Raw genomic sequence first — 17,749 nt, forward strand, 5'->3', positions numbered from 1 at the left:
GAGTTTAATGAAGTAATTTGCGCAATAGAATCGTGGCGATATTCACATTCATTGTGAATCAAATATTTCATGAAATTCATAACGAATTTGGGTTTGCCAGCTTCGATTCTCTCACCTTTAGTGAGTGCACCATGATGATGTTCTCTGGCACAGTAAATAATCCACTTTTATTTTGGTGTTGTAACCTTTCCTTTAGATGTATTTTTGTTTTGCCTCTTGACTTATTTAGCGTATGTTCATGCTCAGTAGTCAGTGGGAATCAACATAGATTAGAAATGTACATGGAATCTGAGCCTCATTCATTTCAATTGGATATCTGCAACCATGGTATTTTCTATGTTTGAAATTTATTACATGGATTAAAATTTTACTCCATAATGTTGCATGTGATTTTTTTGGCAAGGATTGTGTTTGAAATCCAATTGCACTGCCTTTTTTCTGCTTTAAATCTGCTTTGATGCAGATTCGTCTAAGATTTTGACTACTTTTTTACAAGAATTTCCTGGACAATCTGCATGAAACAATTACCCTGTGTGAACATATCCTTAAAGAGGTACTCTGGTGATTATTATAATTATTATTTTTTTTTATTTTTTTAATCACTTGGTACCAGAAAGTTAAACAGAATTGTAAATTACTTCTATTAAAAAATCTTAATCCTTCCAGTACTTATTAGCTGCTGAATTCTACTGAGGAAATTATTTTCTTTTTGGAACACAGAGCTCTCTGCTGACATCATGTCCACAGTGCTCTCTGCTGACATGTCTGTCCATTTTAAGAACTGTCCCGAGTAGGAGAAAATCCCCATAGCAAACATATGCTGCTCTGGACAGGTCCTAAAATGGACAGAGATGTCAGCAGAGAGCACTGTGTTCCAAAAAGAAAATAATTTCCTCTGTAGTATCCAGCAGCTAATAAGTACTTGAAAGATTAAGATTTTATAATAGAAGTAATTTACAAATGTTTAACTTTCTAGCACCAGGTGATAAAAAAAAAAGAATAATAATTAAATATGTTTTCCACCAGAGTACCCCTTTAAGGTCCCCATACAGTTAGGGAAAAAGGTCCCTATCCCTCTCTCCACAGACAGGTGTCTGGCTGTGGCTTACCCCTCCTCTCTAGATGCTTAACATTCATGTCTATGGGAAGATGAGGAGAAATGGCTGTCAGTCAAACTAACATTCCGCCAACAACTATTGACAGTGTTTTGCCATCTTCATACATTCAAAAACAGTCATCATATAAATTAACTTTCCATTTTTTCTTCTAAAGGTCGGGAAGTGTGGCACATAACTGGCAAGAAATCTACAGCTTTGTGGAGACATTAACTGAGAGATTTGTGAGGTAAGGTCAAGTCTGATCTTTCACATGTTTGTCTTGTGTGGTTATGAGGCAAAATAAGAAACATTCATAAATTTTACCCATGTTTTTAAACTGTATTTTATACATAAAAAAAATAGTATTACATTTATTAACACATCCCTTGCCTATGAGGTTCAGAATTATTCCTAGTGGGATTTTCTTGATCTAGCATTAGTGTTTATTCTTCATATAGCTGTAAGTTACTTGTTTTTGTTGCATTGATACAGTTTGCATCTGGAAGATAAGTATCTGTGTCATGCTTTCAGTTGTTGCATGATGTTGCACTTAACAGCAAATATGTCTAGTTATCTATTAAGCTTTTGTTCCTAAGGCTAAGTTTCTTCTTTTTGTGGCCTCAAAAAATGCAAGAAAGAAACGCCAGAAAAAACGCCACAGCATTTTCCTTTGTTTGGTGTTTTTTTCTTGCGTTTTTTCTGCCGTTTTTTGCATTTGAGGGGAAATTGCATTTTTGGCCCCTTTTGGCATCTTTTTTTTTTTTTTTTTGGTACCCAAAATTTGTTGGGTACCAAAAAAATAAATAAATAAGAATGCAGTAGTGATGTAAAAAAATATTTAACTAAATTTATATTTTTTATAACTAATTTTTAATGAATTTTTAATAAAGTGTGCGTTTCACTTTTTTTTTCCTCTATTTTTTTTTTTACATCTTTTAGGTTATACTACTACTTCCAGCATGGAACAGACTGTTCCATGACGGGAGTAGTAGTACCTGTACTAAAAGACATATCGCCCCGTCGTGGCACCTGATGCGATCATCCATAATATAGCAGAGATGTGGAGCTGCTCTATACAGCGTTCGCTGCTCTGTACTCCGGCCAGTGATGTGAATAGAACATCACTCATTCATATTTTCTGCCCAGAGTGGGGATTGGCCATATGGTTGCAGCCAATCACAGCTCTCAGGAGGATATATGAAGGAGCCATGTTCTATTCACATCACTGGCCAGAGTATAGTGCAGAGATGCGAGCGCTGTATAGAGCCGCTCCGCATCTCTGCAATAAATAGGACGATCGCAGCGGATGTCAGGAGTGATACCCACTGTGATCTGTCCTTAATTGCAGGTACTACTACTCCCATCATGGAGCACACTCTGCTCCATGTTGGGAGCAGTAGTAACTGCAGTTAAGGAAAGATCACAGTGGATGTCACTCCTGACACCCGCTGTGATCCTCCTGTATAATGTATAGATGCGGCTGCTCTTCTCTGCTCCCCTGCACTGACGTATATATATATATATATATATACAGCTATTCATATTTCCCACAGAGTTGTGGTTGGCTGGAACCCTCTGGCCAATCACAGCTCTCTGCGGGAAATATGAACATGTGTATATATACGTCAGTGCAGGGGACCATAGAAGAGCAGCTGGCCACATCTATACATTATACAGAAGGATCGCAACAGACCCAGGGTGATCTGTCAATTAGTACAGGTACTACTACTCCCATCATGGAACAGTGTGTTCCATGCTGGGAGTAGTAGTACCACCTAAAAAATTCAGAATAAAAAGTTAGAAACACACACGCACTACATTTTTATTATTGTCGGCTACCTTTTTAATGCCCTGCCTGCCCACATAAATTGATCCCTGTTTTAAAAATGTATTAAAATGTTGTTATAATTGGCGTTTTTCTTGGCATTTTTCCCCCCAAAAATAAAAAAAATAAAAAACAAGTAGAAACTTAGCCTTATTCTCTTTTCTAACAAAACATGAGAATTATAAGTTATTCCAATTTAGTTCTAACTTTAAAAAAAACCTTAGTGAGCAAATCCTTATTCGACCCTATGTATGACCAGTGAGCAGTAAACAGCATTCCTGCAGTACTGAGTAATAGTAGAGCTTGAATGTACAGTCTTGCCCTATTTCCCTCTGTCAAGGACATGAGAGCAGGATAAGGACAAAGGATGGTTATGTGGGACAGCTGCATTTGATAAAAGGAAGCGTGGTTTTCAGAGCCGACATTAAAAAGCCACTCACTCTGTTTTAACGGAACAAAGTGAAAATTGTATTTTCATTGCAAGGAATACTTGTCCTCATGCTTACCATATGGGACAAAGGGGCATGCAACATGGTAACATATGCTGCACATTTTCTTAAAGCTGTAATGTGGGGGGCATATTGGTATGGACAATTTGGGGTTGCTGTTAGTACTTTACTGATGCTACAATATCACCTACTCCCCTGTAGTGGTGAAAATGGTAAGTCAGGACACTTGGAACATAATATTGTCTTAAAGGGAACCTGTCACCATGAAATTGCAGTCCAATCTACAGGCCACATGGTATAGATCAAGAGGAGCTGTGTGTATTTTGTTGTAAAAAAAAAAAAAAGGTTCAGTATAACTTGTTACTGGGATCACTGCTCATTTTGGGCTTAGGAGTCCATTGGTGGTCCTACTCAGTGATTGACAGACTTCCTGTATGAACTTGTATACAGGAATATCTTTGGGTGGAGATTCCATGGTATAAATGCACCCTAAGGGTATGTTCCCACAGGGCGTATACGCAGCGTATTTGACGCTACGCAAAATGTATGGCAGCAGCGGGAAATACGCTGCGTATTCCTTGCTCACTATACACACAGGGCTTTCTGACGGCAGCCCTAGGTGTGCAGTAAGTTTTGGAGGCGGGGCCGTGTGCCGGAGTGTCTGTGACGCGCGGCTCCGCCTCCAAAACTCACTGAACACATAGTGCTGCCATCTGAAAGCCCTGTGTGTATAGTGAGCAAGGGATACGCAGCGTATTTCCTGCTGCTGCCGTAAATTTTGCGCAGCGTAAAATACGCTGCGTATATGCACTGTGGGAACTCACCCTTAGGGTACGTTCACACGGGTGAATTTTTTTGCCAGTTTTCCGCTGCATATTTGAAAGTGGGCGGGCTCTCCCCGGCTGCCCGCAGCAGATTTTCCGCGCCAGAATTTACGCTGCGGAAAATCCGCCGCAGTCCCTACTAATTGGGCTTGCGGCAGATTTTCCACAGCGTAAATTCCACCACGGAAAATCTACTGTGGACAGCCGAGAAGAGCCCGCCCCCTTTCAAATACGCAGCGGAAAAAAAATCCACCCGTGTGAACGTACCCTTAGATTACAATCATCCTGGATTTTGTAGATGGGTTTTGATTAAAGGGTACCTCTCATCAAATAAACTTTTGATATATTTTAGATTAATGAATGTTGAATAACTTTCCAATAGCATGTTAACAAAAAATATGCTTCTTTCTATTGTATTTTTCCCGATCAGTCCTGTCAGCAAGCATTTCTGACTCATGCTGGAGTCCTAAACACTCAGAGCTGCCAGCCTGCTTTGTTCACAGCCAAACATGCTGTGAACAAAGCAGGCTGGCAGCTCTGAGTGTTCTCCTTTGTGAACAAAGCAGACTGGCAGCTCGTAGTGTTTAAGACTCCAGCATGAGTCTGAAATGCTTGCTGCCAGGACTGGTAGGGAGACCCCTAGTGGTCATTTCTTCAAAGTGGAAAATTAAATAGAAAGAAGCATATTTTTTAATAACATGCAATTGTAAAGTTATTCTGCATACATTAATCTATAATATATCAAAAGTTTTTTTGATGAGAGGTACCCTTTAATAATATGTAAGGTTTTTTTTCTCAAGATGTTCTTAAAGGGGTACTCTGGTGGAAAAAATATTTTTTTTAAATCAACTGGTGCCAGAAAGTTAAACAGATTTGTAAAATTACTTCTCTTAAAAAGTCTTTACCCTTAGCAGCTGTATGCTACAGAGGAAATTATTTTCTTTTTGAATTAGTTTTTTGTCTTTTTTGATGCCCGTGTCAGGAACTGTCCAGAGCAGCATAGGTTTGCTATAGAGATTTTCTCCTCTTCTTGACAGTTTTTTAACAAGAAACCGAATCAGAATGTTTCCATTATAGGGTTTCTATGTTTTTGGTTTTATTCCTGGTTTTGGCTAAAAAATACTGAACAAAATAGTAAGTGTGAACCCTGATTAAGGGTTGGACAACTTATAGAGCACCTCTTTTAGAGCAGAGCAGGGTTCTAAAAGGACCACATTTTCTGTAAAAATAGCTTTTGTTAATAAGAATTATTTGTTGCCCAGAATGCTACTTTCAAATCATTCTGGTGGCTTTTAGTGATAATACGGATTGGTGAAATGGTTGGTCGTAGAAGATATAATTTGCAGGGAATATAAAAGGGAGCATGGCCATAGAGACCAGGTTCTTCTGAACATTGGTCGGGGTGCATTAGCTACATGCTAATGAGGTAAGTTGACATGTGGGACATTAGAATTGGCTAAAGAGAACCTCTCAGGTCTCTGGAGGCTCACACACTGGCCCTGGGACCCATCAGGTGACAGGTGAGGAGAAAAGTGTTCTGACACTTTGGTCTCCTCAGTTCTATGTGACAAAAAAAAAAGTTAAAGTTTATCGGTCATGTCCTTTATCCTTGTAACAACCAGGTATACTTTTTTTTAAACAAATGTTGTTGCTTTTTTTCCATAAAAAATATTTAAATATCATGCCATGAGGGGTGTAGCCTGGGGTCTGGTATACCCCAGGGCCCCAACGCCTTTCACCCTGAAAGTGACACTCCTCCTATTGATTGACATACAGGACTCACCTGCCAGTGCCGACCCTGTGTAGGTAGTCAGCACATGGGCCACCAATGTATATTACTGTGCATGAGCAATGAGTCTGCCAGTGATTCTGACTTTCTGACTCACCGTCCAAGCACCTTAATACACATTGACAGTGCATGCTGTGGCTAACTACAAAGGGCAACTGTGGACAGACGAGCCCTGTATGTCAGTCAGCAGGAGGGCGTGACATCTGTGGGGAGAGGTGTTGTGGCCCCAGGTCACACCTCTCTGACACACAATACTAAAAAAAAGTTTTTTCCTTGGAGGAGGGGATTTAACAGCTTCCATTCACTTTTACTGCTTCTTTTTTCTGCAAGTTATGCTTGATTGAATGCAGGGCTTCTTCCTGCTCTCAGGCTGTCAATCAAGCCAATCTAGGTGTGAGAAGGGTCCATGACTGGAAGCTGCTGCATCCCCTCACTCTTGATTAAATAACCAATCATGGTTTACCTGATTTAAAGTGTTTTTCCCCCCGTTCTATGTTGCATCACATCGAGCTAAGGAGAACAGCTAGTCTACTCTCCTACCGGTGGTTGAAGCAACGGGGACCTGACAGGTTCTTTTTAAGTCTTTGATTTCCATGCAAGTCAATAGCACAGTATAGGAAAACCTTCAAACATTTAATAAAAGCCAGATCCTAACATCCCTGTGCCCTCTGATGTCACCAATTCCCATTCTTTGTTATAAAAAAAACAGGAAACACTAATCATGCAAAAGTTTCTTTTGTGGTTTGCAGTGCAGGAAATGTAACATAGTGCCGCACCAATTGAGGATGTTGAAATAAAAACATAGTTATTGAAAAAAGAATGGCAATCCAATGAGCAAAGGGAATTTATCTGATTGATTCAATGTTTTTGGCATAATCATTTTTTGTTTCTCTTATTTTCAGTGTTACAATTTCTCTATCAGTCTACCATCATTGCTTTAGTGGCTAAATATTTTTCCCATAGTTACAGTAGTTAAGAACAGTGATGTTAATGGTCTATTCACACGTACAGTATTTGGCACAGATTTGATGCACAGGATTTGATGCGCAGGATTTTCTGCTGCAGATTTCAGTGGAAACTAAATGACTGAACACAGCCTCAAATCCTGCACATCAAATCTGACCAGAATACTGTACGTGTGAATCGACTCTAAAGGGGTTTTCCAGGATTTTTTTTTATTTGACTATGCTACAGGGGCTGTAAAGTTAGTGTAGTTCATAATATAGTGTCTGTACCTGTGTTTGATGGTGGTCTTGAAATTCTTCTGTGATCTTTGCCCCAATATTTAGTTTTAACAGCATACAAAATTACTCAGGTCTCAGGTTTTCCCAGGTTGCAGTGTGGCCGAGACATGACATCACTAGTCAGGTGTGCAAATGGAGCCTGTCCCGCTTCAATGGATAGAGCAACCACTGGGTGGGAGAGAGATCATTTTTGGCAACAGCTGTAGGCACCCAGGTTAGAAAACACTGGTCTTTTGATTGGAATGCATTTGTGTTTCAATGGGTGGGGTGGCTGATGTGTGGGATAAAGGAAAGTGACCTCACACTTACAAACAAGGAACTATGTGATGTGTAGTTTTAGAGAAAGAACGGTGGATAACCCCTGTAACTGCCTCTGTCAACCAGTAAGATTGTTGCCATAGACCAGTGGTCTCAAACTGTGGCCCTCCAGATGTTGCAAAACTTCAACTCTCAGCATGCCCAGATAGCTGTCTGGGCATGCTGGGAGTTGGAGTTTTGCAACATCTGGAGGGTAAAAATTTGAGAACACTGCCATAGACAACTAGTATCTTTGTAACAAACCTTTTTTTCAGAGTAATAAACTAACATCCTGAAAGCTGTGTACAGTATATAACAGGGAATACTCCATTACAAAGGTTCTATGATATGTTTCTAGAATTCATGAACATTTTCCAAACTTAACAAAAAGTTGTTAAAAATGTGTCTCTCATAGCAGTTAGGTAGTCCCTCCATTATGCTGGAATGTCTCACCAGTATTCAGGTATTCCCCCTCCTTAGGCAGGTAGTCCTCCATTAGGCAGGAAGTCCCCCCACATTAGGCATTTAGACCCTCCCCCAGTAGGATTACAGACCCCCCAGAAGGCAGGTAGTTTCAGATTAGCAAGGCAGCTCTCCCCTTTAGGCAGGTAGTCCCCAGATTAGCCTGGCAGTTCCCAATTTAGCAGGTATTTCCCAAGTACTCCCACCACAGTAGGAAGATAGTCCCCAGTAAAGCTGTTGGTGAAAACAGCCCCCTGAAGCTGACTGCGACCTACACCTACAGCTTGGTGGCTCTCAAATCAACTGGAGATCCAGAACAAGTGTTCTGAATTTCCAAGTTAGCAAATGTCCTTTTATTTTTTTTTTCTCTGGCTGAGCCTATTTTCAGGTAGGATCCTAGAGATGTAGACCCATCAGACCCTATCTTAATCCGGCCATGGCTTCAAAAATGATAAATTCTTTACTAGAATGTTCTTCAACTAGGGAAGGACTAGAAAACAATCATTGTGCATTAGTCTAGAGCCCTGCACAATCCTTTTTTTAATCCCACTTCTGCTGGATTTTTGACCATCACTGCTCGCTCCTGCAAGGTGTTTTCCAATCCCACCCTCTACCGCAACATGTGTGTCCAATCCTTCCTGCTTCTGCTAACAGATGTGTCCAGTCCTGCCCGCTCCTGCTAAAATGTCCCCCCTATCCCCAGTGCCAGTTTAAAAAGTACCTGTCACCAAATAAACTGTTCTAAACTAACTCAGGCTATGTTCCCTAACTGCTCCTAACACCCCTCCCACCCTTAAAAAAATTCAGAGCTTTAACAAGCTCTGTATCTTACTTTTATTCTTGCTCACATAGTGCAATTTCCCAGCAGGAGAAAGTGGACATTTCTCATCAGGCATGACATCACTGAAGCCTGTCGGGGGACCACTTCCGCCCTCACATGGTTGCAATGGTGTGATGAATAGAAGACCTCAGGCTCTGTGCATGTTTCAGACTGTTTTGCTATCAGTGACGCTCTCCTGCAGGTTTCAGTCTGTGCAGCTTTCTGTGAGAATCTGTTGAGCTTTAACTTTCTGTGCAGCTGTCAATCAAGCTCCGTGCAGAGAAACACTTCCTGAATTTGGACTCCTGCCAGGCAAGGAGGAGAGCAAACGTACTGTATTAATTGTGGCAGGGAACAGAACAGAGCCACCTAGTGGCCGTTTTTTCCGTTACATTTTAAACCTTTATTTTGATAATTTTAAAAGCAAGTAAATGGGAAAGTGTCTGATACTTACACAAGGAACATTATATTAATAGTTTCATTTGGTGACACGTTCTCTTTAACTCAGCAGCAGCCTCATTCCTATCTTCATGTTTTTTATTGGATCCCACGGGATCCCAATCCCAATGCAGGGCTCTACATTAGTCTTTTTCGTACTGAACATTTGAAGGATGATCAACTTTAGCTTTGACCTTGACAATTTTGCCTCTTTTACTACCACAAAACTAATCCTAGTAGAAAGCAAAAAAAATTCTCTAAAAATAATGTGTTCTGCTATGGTAACTGCAGAGGACTGTAAAGTATTCCTTTTATTTGTGATTAGTTAATTACTGGTTCACTAATGATGATTGAATCCTATCATACCTCTATGGGCAAAATTATCATATGTTCATTAAATGTCTGTTTTTCATCTTCATTCACCTAATTGCCAAACAGATAAATGCAAAGAATAAAGGCAGATGTAATGTAATCAGATTTTAATTGAAAGAGCTTATTGTAAGCAAATAAGAAATTAAGAATCCATTTAGTTGTACTATTTAAACAGATCACATTAAAGTGGATCTGTCACCAGGATATACTGCCCCTGTTTATGGGCAGCATGTAACCATGACACGTCCGCTGAGCTATTATACACGTAAAAAAAAAAGGAGGATGCGCAAAACAGCTTGTACCAAAACTCCTGGTGCAATTTATGCTACAAAACTGGCTCATGTGACTTGTATCACATTTTCTATTCTCTAAAAAGTGAGTGTTGCCTTCTTGGAAAACTGCCTGGCTTAAATGTACCATTTTTGGGTGCACATTTATTTATCTGTTTTTTGGGGGGGAGGTTCTAACTTAAGTTAAACAGTCTAAAGATATGGCAGATTTTCAAATATCAAGAGCCACTGAAAGCATTTTTTTTTACTTAAATATTTCTATTTTATAAAATAAACCTAATGTGGGAAGTGCCTACTCACATGTGTGCCCAAATGCACTTAGATGCAAAGTTCCACCTTTCTCATCTAAGTAAGCGTGCAATGAATTAGGTGGGTCCACAGAGAGAGAGTGCATCCTCCTCCCCGCACTTGTTTACTATACGCTTAAAATTAGCAGGGACTCCAGTCAAGATAACAGGGGTTCCTGCCCCTCTCCAGAAAGAGATAGAGACACTCTTTATTTTGCTGCTTACTTTTCTTGAGCCCAATGAGCATATGTGGTAATGCTTTGCGTTACCACCTAAACACTCTGTACCCAGCCCACCAAATGTTTGCTAGACAAGAGACATACATCATATGCCTCTTGCTCAATAGGTACATTACTTTCAATGGCTATAGTGTAGAACACAATGGAAACTAAATAGAGGTGTAGGAAACAAGCAGGGAAAGATGTGATCTTTTTTTTTTTTTGGGCACTCATATGGTCCTGTGACACATAGGAGGCACTGGTGGTCACCAATGATTGTGGAGAGTCACAGATCATGTGACCATTCATTACCCAGCTGTGAGTGTGGAGTGGTGGCACTTAAAGGATAAGTATCACCTCGGATAGGGGATACGTTTTTCTTCATGATACTTATCCTTTAAAAGGGTACTCCCGTGGAAACTTTTTTTTTTTTTTTTTTAAATCAACTGGCTCCAGAAAGTTAAACAGATTTGTAAATTTCTTCTATTAAAAAATCTTAAGCCTTCCAGTTCTTCTTTGGGGGCTGTATACTACAGAGGAAATTATTTTCTTTTTGGATTTCTCTGATGTCATGACCACAGTGCTCTCTGCTGACCTCTGCTGTCCATTTTTGGAACTGTCCAGAGCAGCATATGTTTGCTATGGGGATTTTCTCCTGCTCTGGACAGTTCCTAAAATGGACAGCAGAGGTCAGCAGAGAGCACTGTGGTCATGACATCAGAGAGAAATCCAAAAAGAAAAACATTTCCTCTGTAGTATACAGACCCTTAAAAGTACTGGAAGGATTAAGATTTTTTAATAGAAGTAATTTACAAATCTGTTTAACTTTCTGGCACCAGTTGATTTAAAAAAAAAAAAAAAATGTTTCCACGGGAGTACCCCTTTAAGAGCACAGAATGGGAGACATGTAGGTATATACTCCACACACTAGGTTTATTTTATAAACTGAAAGTTTTTGTTATCTCCACTGTGCTTCTTTTACTGAATAATTACCACTAAGAAAAAATGCAAGCAACGTATAGTTCTGATTCTGCCTGGCCTTCTGCATATCTCTCCATTTCAACAAAGACTGACATCTGATATGCATGCAGTGGGGGAAGTGAATATAACTGATTGCACCGAATATATGATGCAATTTTTGATTAAAAAAACTGGCTTAGGGCTCATTCACATGATTGCCTGCCCCCGTTAATAAATGCACGTTATCAATCCGCTTGATCATTTTTCAAACAGGTTGCAAACAGCTGTAAAATAATTTTTTTACATTTTTTATCACCCGTTTGCTTCCTGATCCGTTTTTTTTTTGTTTTTTTTGACGAGGAAAAGGTGTTTCATGCAGTATTATTTCTCCCGTAAAAAATAACAGAATATAAACGGATATTATAAATTTAACATTGACGTCTATGGGTAACATTAATGTCTCCGTTTGCACTTCTTTTGTCCAATCTGTTCTTAATCTGTTATTACTTCTGGGCACTTTGGTGCACATTCTGCCATCTAACAGAAAGTATTAATTTAGTCTAGACAGTCTCCTGTGCAGGGCCCTGGCTCTCTCCGGAAGCAGGACTTGTCCCCGCCCCCCCAGTTAAGTGCCGTACAGCTACACCCATCGGCCTCATATTGACGTTCGCTCACGTCACGCTCCCAGAATTCAAGGGCCAGCTTTACTACATCTTGACGCTGGCCCTAAGTATTCTGAGAGTGTGACGTGAGCGAACATCATTACCCCGCGTAGCTGTGCAAGCCCTTATCTGGGGAAGGTTCTGCCCTGAATTCCCGGCAACTGCAGAAATACCAGCCGGGGGGGTCTAATCTAGGGGTACTACCTTCCTACTGGGGGGAGGGGGTTAATCTGGGGATACTAGCTGCCTACTAGGGGGAGGGGGTTAATCTGGGAATACTACCTGCCTACTGGGAGGGAGGGGGTTAATCTGGGGGTACTACCTGACTACTGGGGGTCTAATCTGGGGGTACTACCTGCCTACTGGGGGTTAATCTGGGGGTTCTACATGTATACGGATGGGGGGGTCTAATCTGGGGGTACTGATAATATTGGTCTCAGTATACAGGATTTGGTCAGTAACAGTATAATGGAAATATGTATGTTGATAATATTCCTCCTTGTATTATTGGTAATATTGGTGTCAGTAACAGTATTTTTAATGTATATTGGATTGCATGATACAGTGGTTTTTTACAAATGTTCAATTGTTGAAAATGTTCAAATTTCATGCACATTAAATGCAATTGCAGTATTTGCACTGTAAACCTCCTTTTTTATTTATATAAAGTATTGCTGTGGTTCCTGTAGGCTTTGCATGCGTAAGGTGGGGAGGAGGTGGATGTCTATTTTGCTTGGGGCCTCCAAATTCCTTCAAACGGCCCTGTGTGGAGGTTGCCATGCTCTGTTCCTGGGGAGAGCCTGGGCCCCGTACAGGAGTTTGTGGGGGGCTCCAACAGTCAGGCCCCCCTCCCCCCCCACGATCCAAAACTTATCACCTTTCCTGCCAAAATTGATACTTCTCCTTTAATAATTGGCGAGAGGGCAGACAAAGCCGGGGGTGTTCTCTCCTCACCAATATAGTGGGGAGATTTATCAACACTTGTGCAGAAGAACATTGTGGCAGTTGCCCATAGCAACCAATCAGAATCCAGCTTTTAATTTTTAAAAGGCCTCTGAAAATTTAAAGCAGGAATTTGATTGGTTGCTATGGGCAACTGCTCCACTGATCATCTGCACCAGTGTTGATAAATCTGCCCAAGTGGTCTTATATCTATGAGTCCATTGTATTTGTTTTTTAGCAGTTATTACCCCAACAACACTATATCTTTTCATGCTTTTCAACATGACATATAAGACCTACAGCTCGCTGCTCCTTCTGCCCTCCCGACTGAAGGTGCACGTGTATCCACCTACAGTATATACACAGCAGACATCGATCATGGTTGTTGGTTAGAGAGGATACAAGAGAACACTGTATTCTGTCTTAGTGGCTATTATAGAAAGAGAACAATAAATTCTTTATAATATGTTTCAACGATGTGGAAATCCTAATACCCGGCGCCCGGGATATGCAGTTCCGGGTGAATTTATCTGCCATCTGGCCCAGCTTTGAGCAAGCATAGCCAGACAGAAAACTCGGTGGCACACAGGGTGTATGGAGCAGGCTTCTGACTTGAGCTTGCACCATACCTAGCACCCCCCATCTGATTGCAGTTGCTGAGGGCCACCTCTAATAGCTGGTATGTGGTGATCGCCGCGGCCAACTATTAACCCTTTAGATTGCCTCTCTCAAAGCTAACAGCAGCGTCTAAGGCCATGTTCACACGTTTCCGTGCTGGAATTTGGTAACGGGATTCTGCTGTTCTGTGCACATGGAGGAATTTCCAGCACGAAAATTCCAATTTGTTTGTCCACTGAAAGAATGAACACATTCTTTCTTTCTGCGGACTCCGCACGGAATGCATAGCCGTCTATGAGACGGCGCATTCCTGTGCAGTCCTAGCATCGGTTTATGCCGGTGCCTGCTCACCTCTTCATCCCATGGCTGCTGTGGATTTGCATTTGATTGAGCCTGCCTGGAACAAGCTCAATCAAATGAGCACAGATCACACAGATCATTGAAATTCTATGGAACTTCATTGATCTGTAAGAGGAATCTAGTGATTCCTTCTTAAAGTCACCTAAGGGACTGATAATGTGTATATAAAAAAACAATGTTTTACAAATGCATTAACCCCTTCCATAAAAGTTTATATTAGCTCCCGTTTTCCCATTTTCCATATAAAAACATGTAAACATAATAAAAAATAAACGTATTTGGTATTGCCACATGAGTAATTGTCATAACTGTTAAAATATAACATTAGATATCCTATACAGTCATTGGCGCTAACGTGAAAAAAAAATGCCAAACCACAGAATTGCATTTCTATAACACAACAGAAACTCTGATCAATACCAAAATGGTATCGATACAAACAGCAGAATACGGCGCAAAAAATTAGCCCTCATACAGCCTGGTACACAAAAAATTTAAATGTTATAGGGGTCAGAAAATGGCAATAAAAAAAATAAAGAATCTTAAAAGTTTAGAATTTTAAATAAGTAAAACATGTTGGAAACCAAACAAATCTGGTATTGCTGTTATCAGGCCGACCGAAAGTAACAAAATAACATGTAAGGTTGACCACAAGGTGAATGGCGTAAAAAAGAGAACCCCTACATTTGCAAAATTGCTTTTTTTTTTTTTCAATTTCACCTCACAAATATAATTTTTTTGGTTTCAGAGCATATGTTAGGGAAAAATTAAAGGTGTCATTACAAAGTACAATTGGTCCCGCAAAAAACAAGCCCTCATATGGGTGTGTAGATGGGAAAATAAGAGATAATATAATTATAGAGCAAGGAGGAACAACTGAAATTAAAATAAATTAATAAGGTAGGTAGAAAATATGCAAATAGATAGATAATAGGTAGCTACATCATATGTAGATAGATAGATAGATTAGATAATAGGTAGGTAGACCATAGTTATTCTGTATGTTTTCAGTCTCTCTGTCTCACTATATATCCAATTATAAAGAATGTAAAGCATAGTATAGGTCACAGTGCAGATTGCAGAAGGCATTGCAGTCCCTGCCAAGAGCCATCACTTTTGATAAACTTCACTATTGTATAACTGATAATTATCTTGTATGGCCATTTTTGAAGCATGCCAAATGCAGTCAGACTTGCTTAATCTATGCTTCGTTTATCCAGATGCCAGGCTGTATGCAAGTTTTAAAGGGTGACCAGCCTTCCAGAAACATTGTATGTTATCTAGTTAGACTAATACTGTTAAAATCAGGATGAAAACTGGGTCTACACAGCTCAGCATACTCGGTAGTTGGTGTTCCAGCCACTCTCGCTGTCTAAAGCGTTGAATTGTGCTTGTTCATGCATTTTCATATTGTGCATCTGAATGCAAATTATGGACAAGACAACTCAGATCACATTAAACATTAGGGATGTTGGAGAACTGAACAAAGCTTTAATGTTCTTGCCTGATATACTATTAGGGGCCTTTCAGCATCAGGTATGAATGTTCTTATGCATTCATTTCAAACTTTACCCTAGTTTCTGTCAAATGTATACCTTGACTGAGTCTACAGATTAAAGTACCTGTGGTTTCCTGAGTGTTTACTGCTGTTTACTGTTACTATGATCTTTTTTGTTTAACACCTTGATGACCGTGACAAGTCCTTCTTGACTGACTGATGTAATGAATGAATAAATGAATGAACAGCCAACACATAGGATTAATACAGTGGGACAAGAAAGCATTTAGTCAGCCACCAATTGTGCAAGTTCTCCCACTTAGGGTATGTTCTCCGCGATGTGAACTTAACATTAGTGTGAATGGGTCTCCGCGAGACCCGTTCACACTGCAGAATTTCAGCGGCGGACAATTCCGCCTCTGAAATTGTTCTGCACAGAGAAAGAACATGTTCATTTCAAGTTCAAGTCCGCGAGCACTACATAGCTGTCAATGGTGATGGCGCAGTGCCGCGCGGTTCTACCGCCGCCGCCGGCTGCCAGTCTGAATCCCCGCTCGCTGAATTCAGCGAGCGGAGATTCCGTTCACACTCTGTAGTGTGAACATACCCTTAAAAAGATGAGCGAGGCCTGTAATTTTCAGCATAGGTATACCTCAACTATGAGAGACATAATGAGAAAAAAAAATCCATAAAATCTCATTGTCTGATTTTTAAAGAATTTATTTGAAAATTATGGTGGAAAATAAGTATTTGGTCACCTACAAACAAGCAAGACTTCTGGCTCTCACAGACCTGTAACTTCTTCTTTAAGAGTCTCATCTGTCCTCCACTTGTTACCTGTATTAATGGAACCTGATTGATTTGTTGACCTGATTGACCTGATTTGTTATCAATATAAAAGACACCTGTCCACAACCTCAAACAGTCACACTCCAAATTCCACAATGGCCAAGACCAAAGAGCTGTCTAAGAACACCAGAAACAAAATTGTAGACCTGCACCAGGCTGGGAAGACGTAATCTGCAATAGGCAAGCAGCTTGGTGTGAAGAAATCAACTGTGGAAGCAATTATTAGAAAATGGAACACATACAAGACCACTGATAATCTCCCTCGATCTGGGGCTCCATGTAAGATTTCACCCCATGGTCTCAAAATGATCTCAAGAACGGTGAGCAACAATCCCAGACCACACGAGGGGACTTAGTGAATGACCTGCAGAGAGCTGGGACCAAATAACAAAGGCTACCATCAGTAACACACTACACGGCCAGGGACTCAAATCATGCAGTGCCAGACGTGTCCCCCTGCTTAAGCCAGTACATGTCTGGGCACATCTAAAGTTTGCTAGAGAGCATTTGGATGACCCAGAAGAGGATTGGGAGAATGTCATATGGCCAGAGGAATCCAAAGAAGAACTTTATGGTAAAAACTCAACTTGACTTGTTTGGAGGAGAAAGAATGTTGAGTTGCATCCAAAGAACACGATACCTACAGTGAAGCATGGGGTGGAAACATCATGCTTTGGGGCTGTTTTTCAGCAAAGGGAGCAGGATGACTGATCCGTGTAAAGGAAAGAATGAATCATGAGATTTTGAGTGAAAACCTCCTTCCATGAGCAAGGGCATTGAAGATGAAACGTGGCTGGGTCTTTCATCACGACAATGATCCCAAACACACCGCCCAGGCAACAAAGGAGTGGCTTTGTAAGAAGCATTTCAAGGCCCTAGAGTGGCCTAGCCAGTCTCCAGATCTCAACCCCATAGAAAACCTTTGGAGGAAGTTGAAAGTCTGTGTTGCCTAGCGACAGCCCCAAAACATCACTGCTCTTGTTATGAATGGGTGGATACCCAGTATGTATAGTTTGTTTTTATATATTTATATGTCTTGTATGCGCTATAAAAAAATAAAAATTAAAATTAAAAATTAAATATATATATATATATATATATATATTTTTTTTTTAGGAGTTTACTTTTTATTTTGTAATTTTTTTTTTCCACTTAGGGATTGCTACAGTATTTTAAAACTTAATTTTATGCTTCTGCATGTTTATATATTTTACTGCTGCTGCTAGGGTTATAGTCACTATAGGGCTGACTGTAGGGCATTTCCCCCGGCGTCTGATCAAGTCACTGGGAAACGTGGTTACCTGATCAAAGCAGAGGATCAGAGATCCTGTCTGTGCACCAGAGAATGCATAGGAACCAGAGCTGTAAGTGTAAGCCCTGGAGCCACAAACCCCCTCAACTGCAACAATGACAACATTCCTGACATTTAAAGACAGGTGACGGGCATT

The 17,749-nt window shown here is 40.4% G+C and overlaps 1 protein-coding gene across 3 annotated transcripts in view; it reads left to right on the forward strand.

The window, feature by feature from the left end:
- The window catches only part of ANTXR2 (ANTXR cell adhesion molecule 2), a 270,321-nt gene that overhangs the window by 32,187 nt on the left and 220,385 nt on the right, over window positions 1–17,749 (forward strand). For all 3 annotated transcript variants that reach the window (XM_056568946.1, XM_056568945.1, XM_056568947.1), the window contains one exon: window positions 1,273–1,344. In XM_056568946.1, the coding sequence (XP_056424921.1) occupies window positions 1,273–1,344 (72 nt within the window). The remainder of the gene's footprint in view (window positions 1–1,272; window positions 1,345–17,749) is intronic.

This window comes from Hyla sarda, chromosome 1 (assembly GCF_029499605.1).
Source record: "Hyla sarda isolate aHylSar1 chromosome 1, aHylSar1.hap1, whole genome shotgun sequence".
NCBI classification, from domain to species: domain Eukaryota; kingdom Metazoa; phylum Chordata; class Amphibia; order Anura; family Hylidae; genus Hyla; species Hyla sarda.